The sequence below is a fragment of the Salmo salar genome, chromosome ssa13, assembly GCF_905237065.1.
Source record: "Salmo salar chromosome ssa13, Ssal_v3.1, whole genome shotgun sequence".
Classification (NCBI taxonomy): domain Eukaryota; kingdom Metazoa; phylum Chordata; class Actinopteri; order Salmoniformes; family Salmonidae; genus Salmo; species Salmo salar.
Window position 1 is genome coordinate 73,635,874 of NC_059454.1, and position 13,256 is coordinate 73,649,129.

Genomic DNA, 13,256 nt, shown 5'->3' on the forward strand with positions numbered 1-13,256 from the left:
TTATACTGCCAAGCTGCAGGGTGGAAAAACCATCACGGTTAAGTTGGGTTCTTGAGGCAAATGTTCTACCTATGACAAAGAAGGACATTTGGAACAAAAATTGTGACTGTGGAACAAATGGAGGTGGGTCTTGACTCTGAATATAATGTGTTGGAGAATTTATTTGGCTATTCACACCTAAATGTCAGTCACTTTCAGAGTTCAGATCAATCAGAAATGTTTTATTATCATGGGGGAGATTTGTTTTTATTTATTGAAAATGTAACATTAATTGCATATTATTTTGCAGTTTAATAAAAGACAAATACAAAGCCTATTGAGTCAAAATAAACCCTCCACATTTAAGTATACAGGTTACTCGGAGTCTCGCTGATTTTGGCAAACTTTCGGAGGACGTCTGCACTCGGACAAGACTCCAACTGGTGGTTAAAGGAGAAAAAGAGGGATCAGCAAAATGAAGATACACACTGCTCTTAAGAAAACAAATGTGTTCATTCTACCACTCCTATGATACTGGATACTGTACAATACCACAGGAGATTGGTGGCACCTTAATTGGGGAGGACAGGCTCAAGGTAATGCCTGGAGCAGAATGGTATCAAATGTGTTTGATGCTATTTCATTCACTTTGTTCCAGGCATTATGAGCCATCCACCCCTCAGCAACCTCCTGTGTACAGTACGCACTTTAACCAACTTGCTTAAACTTGTCAGAGCAGGTTTGTAGGTTTCCATGGTGACCAAGTCTGGGCTGATGACAGAGTAACATTGGTACAGAACAGCTGGAATCTGATGGACTTGGCAGTGGCTCAGTACTGAGGAAAGAATAGAGATTCATTTTAGAATTTGGGTTTTTCTGTGTGAAAATAATCCAAGAATGACCATGACGTTTTTTCCTGAACCCATGGAGAGCAGAGACAGTACGGCGGTACCTGCAGCTGGCTGTCCAGTGAGGATGTTGGGCTGCTCTACTGCAGGGCAAAAGGCCTGGCATTTGTAGGCACTGCTCTTGAGGGAGTGTATGAAGGGGATGGTGCTACCGTAGAGGTAGTCTGGCGTTTTGTACTCGGCCACAGGGCTGTCTGAAAGCACCATCACATTGAGCCCTCTATTCTGGAGGCAGCCAAACACCTAGTATAGAGGGAAGGGGAGAGAAGAGCAGACAGAAAGAGACCTTTAGTCATTGCTGAAGAATGGTTTTTGGTCACCATAGCTCCTTAATTATAACCTTACATCTGCGTAATGTATTCATATCAAGCAGTGGGCATCAACCTCTACAAGACGACAATAAAATCACAAGAGGCTTAACTTTTCTGTCCATTGAAACAGCTGGTCCTGTCACGTTGCGCCAATTCGAATCTGGTATTAGGATATAAACAAACCATGCAACTTAGTTTTGCAATGATTATTTAATTTATAAATAGAATGATAGTACAAATGGAAAATATGATGTTCGTATATATACGATCTCGCTGTGACACCACGCAGGGCAGACAGAGAAGAGAGCGACACATCCTTTGTTCATCCTTAAATACTCTGACAGAGATAGTTCCCGCTCATTGCTGGCCTGTCAGACCGAGGATGAGCGTGGTTTAAACTATCGTCGGCGTGCAGGCTGGTCCCAGCCTCGTGACGCACTTCCTGTCGCCGGGTGTAGTTCTTGTCTTCAGCAGTTGACTTATCCGTAGTTTATATACTTAATATTGTAGCATAGCTTCCCCAGTATATTATATAGGTTATGCAAACAAATAGCCAGTTCAACCCTAACAATCCCCCTTTTCACACCCCTTGGGGTGTGAACATACTCCAATAAGAAATTTCAGAGAAATGTAGGATTCCCCCTTTTGACACCCCCTAGGGTGTCACTCAACACAATTTGTATATCTTCATTTTATTGATTATATAATTCTTTATAAACCCTCACATCCTTCCGGCTACACCTAACTTGTACTAGGTTGACTACCAGTCACCCAGGAACTTCAAACCCTCACATTAGGAAAGACAAATTTTACACAGGTTACATTCAAAACATTTTACTTAAAAAACGTATAAAAAGAAGACCTTCTTGCAACAGCGGCTACACCTAACATGTGTGGGACAGACACTTTGTCCCAGTACTTTAAACCTTCACATCCACTTGCCACTACATTTAATACATATGCAATTACTGTGGATACGCTTTATTCAACCACTTCCTTAACAGCAAACCAAGGATCGTCCTCGGACAGATCCATCTTTTGCCCTGAGCTAGATTTAGTGTTCTCCGGGGTCAATTCCATCAAAGGCATCATTCCGGTTGCTTTGATAACATCTGTAAAATACTTTCTTAAGCATGGGATTATACAGGCAGCACAACATGTCAATAATAGGAACACAAGCACTAGGGTCAGAAATCTAGTAACCACCAATCCAGCATACTTACCAAACCACTCTCCTAACCAAGAGAACAGACCACTCTCCTCCACCCCAGCCATGCTCTTCATCTCCGCTGACAGTCTATCTAGACCAACTAGGGCTTTGGAAAATACTTCCATCAGGGCTGGTATTGTTAGGGATAAACGTACAGCATTGTTCCCCAAACATTTTACATACTCCCCCTTGGTTAGCCAACATCATATCTAGAGCCAGTCTATTCTGCCTAGCCACACACAAAGTGGCTTCTAACTGTTCTGATATTCCTGTAAGAGCAGTGTGTGTATAGTTTACAAATCTTTGCTGATTATAATATATGTAGTTTATACAGGATCGTTGTTTAGCAGCATCAATTGCTGGACCTATGATTGGGACTAGATGCCAGAGACCATCATTCCTGTTAAGGGCTTGGAACTCCTCTGGGACCCCCACCGGTACACCCAACAGGTTAGCATGGATTTCCTCCCCTTCTGTCCAAGGGGCGCTTCGCCTCTTTCTCCTCCCTGAGTCCCCCTTATCATTCTCCGACTGGGTAGACCCCAGGAGTTGATCTGCGGTTACATCAATGATGGTCAATGGGATGATCAGGCTAGTTAATGCACACGTACCTTTCCAATCACCTGTGAGAATCGGCGTCAATTTCCTATTTGGGCCACACATCCACCATACATCGGCTACCCCTCTAGTTTGATTCTTGCCTTTCCCTGGCCAGGTGGCATTAATGGTTACATTTCTAATGCAGTCAGGCTTAGGCAACTGACCGTAATTAATACCCTTACCTACCCCAGTGATGCAGCTATATTTACCCCCATAAGCCTTAACCCCCCTTGGAGCCTTCTGAGGCAGTACTTCTGGAAACACTAAACTCAAAGTTCTACACAGAGATGTAATAGGTTGAGACTGATAGAACCTATCCAAAATACACTTCCATCCCTCACCTTCACCTATAGCAAATGGATGGGTTGCCAATTCAGGTCTAGCATGTCCACAGATGACACAATTATTTTTCTTCAATGTTCTAGCAGTATATCTCATATATTCCAACCACATATTTTCTTTCCCCTCATACCCAGTTTCAGTACCCAATTGGTCGCTGTCCGTTATATCCTTAACATTAATTACCTGTACTAGGTTTGGTACCTTTGGGGTTTGAGTCCGAGCTGGGCCTGGAGTAGTGGTATGGTTCGACTGGACCTGTCCCTTTCCGGTCGGGGCTGGTTGCGGCTTTAGAGCCACCTTTATGTGGAATAACCCCATTGAGTCTCCCCCGATTCTCTCCAGTCCTAGAGTATAGGTACCTGTATCTGTAAGTTGCACATTCTGAATAGTTAGTAGGATTTCATCACCTTTACATGGATCATTGGGTCTTTGCCACTGCATCGAAAAGCGAGATATTCTATTTGGATCCCCTATTGTATATGGATATTCCTTTCTCCACTCCCAAAATTTCCCTGTGTTGGTAACCATATATTCCCAATAAGGGCACCACATGCCCATACAGAGATAAGCCGGTGTCACGTCCTGACCAGTTAAGGGTTATTTGTTGTTGTAGTTTGGTCAGGACGTGGCAGAGGGTATTTGTTTCATATGGTTCGTGGTGGTGGTGTATGTAGTAGGGTGTTTTATTTATGTATTCCAGGGTTTTTGGGCACTGCTCTGTGTTTATGTATTTCTATGTTAACCTGTTATGGCTAGGGGGCAGTATTTTCACGGCCGGATAAAAAACGTACCCAATTTAATCTGATTATTACTCCTGCCCAGAAACTAGAATATGCATATAATTATTAGCTTTGGATAGAAAACACTCCAAAGTTTCTAAAACTGTTTGAATGGTGTCTGTGAGTATAACAGAACTCATTTGGCAGGCCAAAACCTGAGAAGATTCCTTACAGGAAGTGCCCTGTCTGACCATTTCTTGCCCTTCTTGATTATCTCTATCCAATACAGGGGATCTCTGCTGTTACGTGACACTTCCTACGGCTCCCATGGGCTCTCAGAAGGCGGCAAAAAGCTGAATCGTGGCTTTGCAGGCTCTGGCTGAAAAAAAGTAGCGCGTTTGGATAGTGGCCGGTCACAGTACTATGAAACTCAGGCTCGTGCACGAGGGGATCCCATGCTTTTATTTTCTCTCTCTTTGTACGTATACACGCTTTCCCGGTCGGAATATTATCGCTTTTTTACGAGAAAAATGGCATAAAAATTGATTTTAAACAGCGGTTGACATGCTTCGAAGTACGGTAATGAAATATTTAGACATTTTTTGTCACGAAATGCGTCGTGCTCGTGACCCTTATTTACACTTCGGATAGTGTCTTGAACGCACGAACAAAACGCCGCTATTTGCATATAACAATGGATTATTTTGAACCAAACCAACATTTGTTATTGAAATAGCAGTCCTGGGAGTGCATTCTGACGAAGAACACCAAAGGTAATCAAACTTTTCTAATAGTAAATCGGAGTTTGGTCAGGGCTAAACTTGGTGGGTGTCTAAATAGCTAGCCGTGATGGCTGGGCTATCTACTCAGAATATTGCAAAATGTGCTTTCACCGAAAAGCTATTTTAAAATCGGACACCTCGATTGCACAAAGGAGTTCTGTATCTATAATTCTTAAAATAATTGTTATGTTTTTTGTGAACGTTTATCGTGAGTAATTTAGTAAATTCACCGGAAGTTTGCGGTGGGTATGCTAGTTCTGAACGTCACATGCTAATGTAAAAAGCTGGTTTTTGATATAAATATGAACTTGATTGAACAAAACATGCATGTATTGTATAACATAATGTCCTAAGATTGTCATCTGATGAAGATCATCAAAGGTTAGTGCTGCATTTAGCTGTGGTTTTGTTTTTTGTGACATTATATGCTAGCTTGAAAAATGGGTGTCTGATTATTTCTGGCTGGGTACTCTGCTGACATAATCTAATGTTTTGCTTTCGCTGTAAAGCCTTTTTGAAATCGGACAGTGTGGTTAGATAAAGGAGAGTCTTGTCTTTAAAATGCTGTAAAATAGTAATATGTTTGAAAAATTTAAGTTTTTGTATTTTTGAGGAATTTGTAATTCGCGCCACGCCTATCATTGGATATTGGAGCAGGTGTTCCGCTAGCGGAACGTCTAGATGTAAGAGTTAAGTCTAGTTAGTTGTGGGTATAGGTTCTAGGTTTGTTTTCTATGTATAGTTAATTGGGGTTGGACTCCCAATTGAAGGCAGGTGTGTTGAGTTGCCTTTGATTGGGAGTCCTATATAATAGGGTGTGTTTGTCTTTGTGTTTTGTGGGTAGTTGTATTTCGCACTGCTAGTCTTCATTTAGCCTGTGAAACTGTCCTTCGTCGTTCTTGTTGTTTTCTTGTTTTCTCGTGTTCAACGTCATTTAATAAATTAAGATGATGAGCACCAACTCTGCTGCGTATTGGTCCACGTTCTCAGACGACGATTTCTCTATATCGTCGGAAGATGAAGAGACTTGTGACAGCCGGAATATTTCTATATGCCTTGGTAAGCCGAACCATACAGTTACTGTATTCAACAAACCTAGATTCTGGGTTGCATTTTGTGTGGCATGTACATATGTCTCGCCCTCTGCCCCCTAGGGTCAGTATATCACATACCTTCAATACCACTACGCTTGAGTCCCCCTCAGTCAGCTGGGCCTCTAGTGGCATAGTTCCAAATGGGGTTGCCCCACTCTGCCCTAAAAGGGGCAGAGTGATTGCTACCCACACTACTAAGTTCATTGGCTGGCCGTCACGTCCGTGACAACTTGATCCAATGTTCTTCCTGGGGTGGAATCTTTAGCACAGTGGGTTCTATGATACCACGTGTCTTTCTTTGTGGAGTTTACTCTTAGGGAGTGGCTTGATACCTCTTTTACCTGGAACGGTCCTTTCCACCTAGGCTCTGTCCACTTCCTGGAATGCACTTTCACCCTCACCCAGTCTCCCACCAGGATGTCTCTGTTTTCGTCTGTGGTCTCAACAGCCGGGGTGCGAACCTCCACCACCTGTTTGGACAGTCTTTCAACAAGAGAGGTTAGCGCCTGCATGTAGTCAGTATATCTGATCTTAGCAACATCTAGCCTGGGCAAACTAAGATTATCCGCTGGTGGCCCTGGCATCCTACGCCCTGTCAACAGCTTGTGTGGGGTTAAGTGCGTATCAGCACCTGGTGAGTTTCTCATGGACATTAGGGCTAAAGGTAACGCTTCTACCCATTTTAGTTTTGTCCCTGCCATAATTTTGGCCATCTTTTGTTTCAGAGATTGATTAGCTCTCTCTACCAAACCCTGCGATTGGGGATGATACACTGACCCGAACTTGTGGGTTATCCCCAATGCCTGTTCTACCTCCCTCAGGTGTTTGTTCTTGAAGTGGGACCCGTTGTCGGAACGGATCATTCGTGGGACCCCAAATCTTGGTATAAGATCCCTTTTCAGCCATTTAATAACTGCTTTAGCATCTTCTCTGGCAGTAGGGATTGCGTCCACCCACCTGGTGAACCTGTCTACCATGACTAACAGGTACCTTTTTCCCTCTACCCTGTTGTCCTGTCCCATATCAGTGAAATCTATGCATATATCCTGGAATGGTGCATCAGGTATCGGAAAACTGCCTATCACTGCCCCTAGTGATACCTTGTTGTTATAGCTCTTACATATTTCACAGCTTTCTGATATCTCCCTTGCCATATCCAACATATAGGGGTGCCACCATGCCTTTTCAACTGCTTTTGCAACACTTTTCCATCCCCCGTGCGCCTTCCCGTGTTCCTCTCGAATGATTGACCTGAGAAGTTTAACAGGTGCCACGGTTCTTCCTGTGTGGGACCTCCAGATTCCTTGATGGTCCTTTCTCGCACCCCGTCTGCTCCACACGTTCTGTTCATAGACATCAGCTGCATCTTGTAACTGTCTTTCTGTATCCTCCGTTAATTCCTCTTGTCCCTGGGTTATTCGCTGTACCATTTGTTGGGCTCTGTAGCCTCCTGCTTCCTTGGCTGCTTGGTCAGCTCGGTCATTTCCCTCCCGCACCTTCGTGCTTTCCTTGCTATGTCCTTTACATTTCATGATTGCAACCCGTTTTGGCAGGTTGATTGGTTCGTTCGAGCTAGTCAAGAACCCTCTCCTCATCCATTGAGGACCATCAATGTGGGCAATTCCATGGGCATAGGCAGAGTCGGTATAGATATCCACCTCTGTTCCTTGGCAGAGCTCCAACGCTCTCCGCAGTGCTCTTAGTTCTGCTAGTTGTGCTGAGGCTTCTGTTGGCTCCAATTTTTCTGCTTCCATTACTTTATGTTCTCCATTTTTATCCTGGCGCACCACAGCATAAGCAGCAATGTTCCCTCCGTTCGGGTCCTTTGACCTATAACAGCACCCATCCGTGAACAAGGTTTCCTTCGCTCCGTCCAGCGGTATGTTCCCAAGATCCATCCGGACCTTAATTTGCCTTGCTGCCCTGTCCTCGCAAACGTGCGGCTCCCCTTCGCCCATTCCATCGGTCATGTTGGTGACTGTGGTCACATATGTGATGTGTTTTGCTGTAATGGCCTTGGTGATATTGGACTTTCTCTTGCTCGACAGGGTGAACAGCTTGGATCCGATGAAAGCTGCTACCCCGTGGTCTGTGTTAATTTCTAATGGATGTCGCATCACGATGTGTGCTGTCTTTCCCACTGCTTTTGCTAGTGCAGCCATGTGCCTGGCACAGTCTGTTTGTCCTATTTCAATGTTGTCTAATTTTGCACTGTAATAATGCAACACTCTTCTCTCCCCCTTTTGTTTCTGGTACAGGATGGAATGAACATACCCCTTCTGTTCCGAAACATCTAATTGAAATGGTATTGTATAGTCCGGCAGGGAGAGGGCTTCGGCCTGAGCCAGTGTCTGCTTGAGTTGGATGAAAGCCAGTTCAGCATCAGTCGTCCATTTTAAGACTGCGGTAAGGTTTCTGTTACCCACCTCCCGTAAGATGTCTCTGAGAGGTTCAACTTTCAGACAGTACTCTGGTACATGTGTTCTGCTGTATCCCGTCAAACCAAGGAACGAAAGTAGATGCTGAACTGTCACTGGTTTGGGGTACTCCAAAATTGAAGTTCTCTGTGCCATCGAGACGGCTTGGCCTTTTCCCGACAAAACCCTCCCCAGAAACTGCACTGTTCTCCTGCAACATTGAACTTTCTCTCGCTTAACTTTGTAGCCCTTTGCTGCGACGAGAGTCAACAGAGCTTTTGTTGTTTGTAAGCATGACTCGGCAGTCGGAGCCGCCAATAGAAGGTCATCAACGTACTGTAACAGAGTCACCCCTTCCGGTAGAGTCAGCTCTTCAAGATTATCTTTTAGGATGCAATTGAAGATTCCCGGGGAATCCCGGTACCCCTGTGGGAGTCTCGAGTACGAAAGCTGGCGTCCCTCGTATGTGAAAGCAAACAGAGGTTGTGAATCAACGTGCAATGGAATGCAAAAGAAAGCATTCGCCAAATCAATTACTGTAAACCAGTCCTGGGTTGGGGAGATGTTCTGCAGAGCCAGGTATGGGTCAGGAACCGGCCTCACGTCTGGGACTGTAACTTCATTGATGGGTCTAAAGTCTTGAACCATCCTCCACTTCCCTGTGCCTCCCTTCTTTATAGGTAGGATTGGCGTGTTCCATAATGAAATAGTTGGATGGAGTACATTGCCCTTCAACAACCCCTTCAGGGTTGGTTTTTTCCTCACTTAGCTGGTATTGTGATCTCCAGACAGGAACAGTCAGCCGACTATCTGTTCTTATCGAAACCATGACAGGTTCCACATCCACCAACCCTACATCTTCAGCGCTAGTTGTCCAGAGGGTACTGGGTACTTGTGCCAGAAGGTTATGAGTGTCGGGATGGTCTGACATCTCCCTCCCATGGTAACGCGATCTTCTCACCACCTCTGTCCGAGAAACATCCTCAACATTAAGTTTAACCCTCCATATCGCCACACCATCCATATAGGATGCCTCCACGTTGGGGAGTTGTGTTTTAACCCATTTTACGTAGATGGCTGTTTTCACTGCTGGTCCCAATTACCTAGCCTCGTGTCCAAACTCTACCATTAACCTCTCTAGGGCAGGCGGGACGAATTCGTCCCACCTACGTAACAGCCAGTTGAATCCTGTGGCGCGATTTTCAAATACCTTAAAAATCCTATTACTTCAATTTCTCAAACATATGACTATTTTACAGCTATTTAAAGACAAGACTCTCGTTAATCTAACCACACTGTCCGATTTCAAAAAGGCTTTACAACGAAAGCAAAACATTAGATTATGTCAGCAGAGTACCAAGCCAGAAATAATCAGACACCCATTTTTCAAGCTAGCATATAATGTCACAAAAACCCAGAAGACAGCTAAATGCAGCACTAACCTTTGATGATCTTCATCAGATGACACACCTAGGACATTATGTTATACAATACATGCATGTTTTGTTCAATCAAGTTCATATTTATATCAAAAAACAGCTTTTTACATTAGCATGTGACGTTCAGAACTAGCATACCCCCCACAAACTTCTGGGGAATTTACTAACAATTTACTAAATTACTCACGATAAACGTTCACAAAAAGCATAACAATTATTTTAAGAATTATAGATACAGAACTCCTCTATGCACTCGATATGTCCGATTTTAAAATAGCTTTTTTGTGAAAGCACATTTTGCAATATTCTAAGTACATAGCCCAGCCATCACGGGCTAGCTATTTAGACACCCGGCAAGTTTAGCCTTCACCAAAATCAGATTTACTATTATAAAAGTTTGATTACCTTTTGTTGTCTTCGTCAGAATGCACTCCCAGGACTGCTACTTCAATAACAAATGTTGGTTTGGTCTAAAATAATCCATCGTTATATCCGAATAGTGGCGTTTTGTTCGTGCGTCCCAGACACTATCCGAAATGGTAAATCAGGGTCGCGTGCATGGCGCAATTCGTGACAAAAAAATTGTAAATATTTCAATACCGTACCTCGAAGCATGTCAACCGCTGTTTAAAATCAATTTTTATGCAATTTATCTCGTAAAAAAGCGATAATATTCCGACCGGGAATCTCCTTTTCGGCAAACAGAGGAAAAAACACGAAGACGGGGGCGACCAGTGCACGCGCCTAATGCCCATTGTCCCTTGATCGGCCACTTGAGAAAGGCGATAATGTGTTTCAGCCTGGGGCTGGGATGACGACATTCAGGTTTTTCCCGGGCTTTGAGAGCCTATTGGAGCCGTGTGAAGTGTCACGTTACCGCAGAGATCCTTTGTAATTGAATGAGATGTCAAAGAAAGACAATAAATGGTCAGACAGGCCACTTCCTGTAAAGGAATCTCTCAGGTTTTGACCTGCCATTTGAGTTCTGTTATACTCACAGACACCATTCAAACAGTTTTAGAAACTTTGGAGTGTTTTCTATCCAAAGCCAATAATTATATGCATATTCTAGTTACTGGGCAGGAGTAGTAACCAGATTAAATCGGGTACATTTTTTATCCAGCCGTGTCAATACTGCCCCCTAGCCCTAACAGGTTAACGTCACATGTGGGACTGAATCACTGTTTAAGGCATACCATTTATCCGCCAGATCCACATCCCCGTCCATAATCATGCAGCTAGTGGTCACACCTTCCTTAAGTTTGTACATATGGTTGCTGGTCACAGCCGGACGCCGGTCCTCCATCTCTGTTTGCCATGCTTCCTCGTACACCTCATCCAGTTCCCTTGTATAGTTCATTGTGACATGGGGTGCATCTTCAGGTGGGTAGTAAGCATTCAGTGTCTGAATCCAGGCCTTCCATCGCTGGAATGCTCTACAAACCCGGGGTGTATCTGGATCTGAGTCCAACAATCTCAACCAGTAGATATAGGTGTCTTCTTCATAATCGGGTTCGCTTCCCATATACAGCATGCTGGGAGGGTCAGATATTTTGTCCATTATAATTGGCATCAGTTCATGTAAAGGGATGGTAGACACGTGCATGCCGGCCTGGTTACAATAAATGCTGCACTCCAGTTTTGATAGTAAGTCCCGCCCCATCAGGCCAATCGAGCATTCTGGGTTGTATAAGAACTGATGCGTTACTTTAAATTCATCCCATATCACTTCCAGTGGCACCGTGTATTGCTTTCTCATAATTGTCCCTGAAACCCCAGAAAAAGCTTGTGTTTTCTCTGTTAGTTGGTGTGTTGTCTGCACAGAAGACCAGGTGCATCCTGTGTCAATCAACATACAATGCTCCCTCCTATTATGCACTTAACCACTGGTTCAACATCAGGTGGAAAGGTATAGATGTTGGTGGTGTTGTTCTTTGGGGTCCCTGGGCAGCTTCATTGGTAGTTCTGTTCGTCACCCAGCCAAGCCATGCTGGGTTTGGCACCTCCATTCCCTGACCTCCTCCCTGTGGACCTGGTACTTGTGGTAGGTATTGCTGTTGCGTTGGCTGCTGTCCTCCCCTTCCTCCATTCCATGTCCCCCTCCCTCTTGGGTTCCACTGGGCTCGTCCCCGCGGTTGTCCTACATAACCCCTGCTCCTCGGCGGTTGACCCCTCTGCCCCTGCTGGCAGTGCTTGGCCATGTGTCCGAATATACCACAGTTAAAGCACCCCTGATCCGTATATCTTGGTGTATAGGGTTGTTGCGGATAAGGATAGGGAGCATAGTATTGCTGCTGATATGGTGGAGCAGTGTAGTTCTGCTGGGGGTATGGAGTTAGTGGGGGATGCGGTGGGTATTGTCCCTGAGCTTGCCCCACAGCCAACCGTTCTGGGGCCATCATGCCCACCATTGCTTGTATCACGGCCGTCACTGCCACCGCTGTATCTGTGCTATGAGCAGGAGATGTCGATATTGGGGTGCTCGTTACCACCATCTCTTTCCCAGGTTTATCCTCGTTAAGCTGTTTCTTCAGAACCTTCTGTAGTTGTTTGATTTCATCCTCTTCCTTCCTCTTTCCCTCTCTCCATCGCTCCACATGGTGTTGAGCGATCTCAGTAAACTCCAGCACACTCTTAGCAGTGATTCCCACCACCTTTTAACACTCCACTCGCACCTGGTCTGGCAATCCCTGTATGCAATTAGCTAGAAATAGGTGTTTCATGGTGTCTTTACCTGGTTCTTCGTTCCACGCCTGCCTCCAGAGGCCCCTCGCCCTTTTCATGCACACTTTCGTCTTCTTCCAGTGTCAGTGTCCGCATCAGCTGGGGCCTTGGCTGGGTCGGGTACTTGTGCCTGACAGCGTCCCAAGCCTTCCCTCTGTACTGGTCAAACCTGGTGGCTGCCCCCACCATCCCTCGTAACCCTGCCGCTGTCATTACCTCTCTGCACTCTTGGTCTCCCATGCACCTGTTCATTACCGCAGCCATATCACCTACCGTGAGTTCATCTGCCGCCGTCAGACTTTCGAACTCCTTAATCCATCTATCCCCAGATTCCTCTGGTGCCGACAGGCTATCTATTATGGTCTGTACGTCTCGATGGGCCCATGGTTTATACACTGTTGTTCCTCCGGGCGTGTCCCTCAATGGATACTGTCCTCTCGTCAGCCATTCGTGCGTTCTACTCCTGGTGTGGTATGCCGGGGCCTCCCTTGGGTTCCACATGTCTCCCTCAAATGTTCCACATAGAACCTTCAGTTCTCTGTCTTCTCTCCTCTCTTCCTCCCGTTACTTTTCTCCTCCTATGTCTATAAGTGAAATAATCTGTCTGTAAACAATTGTTGGAAAAATTACTATTGTCATGAACAAAGTAGATGTCCTAACCCACTTTCAAAAACTATAGTTTGTTAACAAGGAATTTGTGGAGTGGTTGAAAAACGAGTTTCAATGACTCC

General features: G+C 44.9%; 1 protein-coding gene across 1 annotated transcript; it reads right to left on the reverse strand.

Moving 5' to 3' along the window:
* Positions 1-341: 341 nt before the first annotated feature.
* LOC106567737 (proteasome assembly chaperone 1-like) lies at positions 342-12,714 on the reverse strand. Its single transcript, XM_045692774.1, has 6 exons — positions 12,536-12,714; positions 6,347-6,428; positions 1,310-1,334; positions 932-1,132; positions 687-814; positions 342-419 (listed from the first exon to the last, which is right to left on the reverse strand). Exons 1-6 carry the CDS (start codon positions 12,712-12,714, stop codon positions 342-344), a joined length of 693 nt encoding a protein of 230 aa, XP_045548730.1.
* Positions 12,715-13,256: the final 542 nt, after the last annotated feature.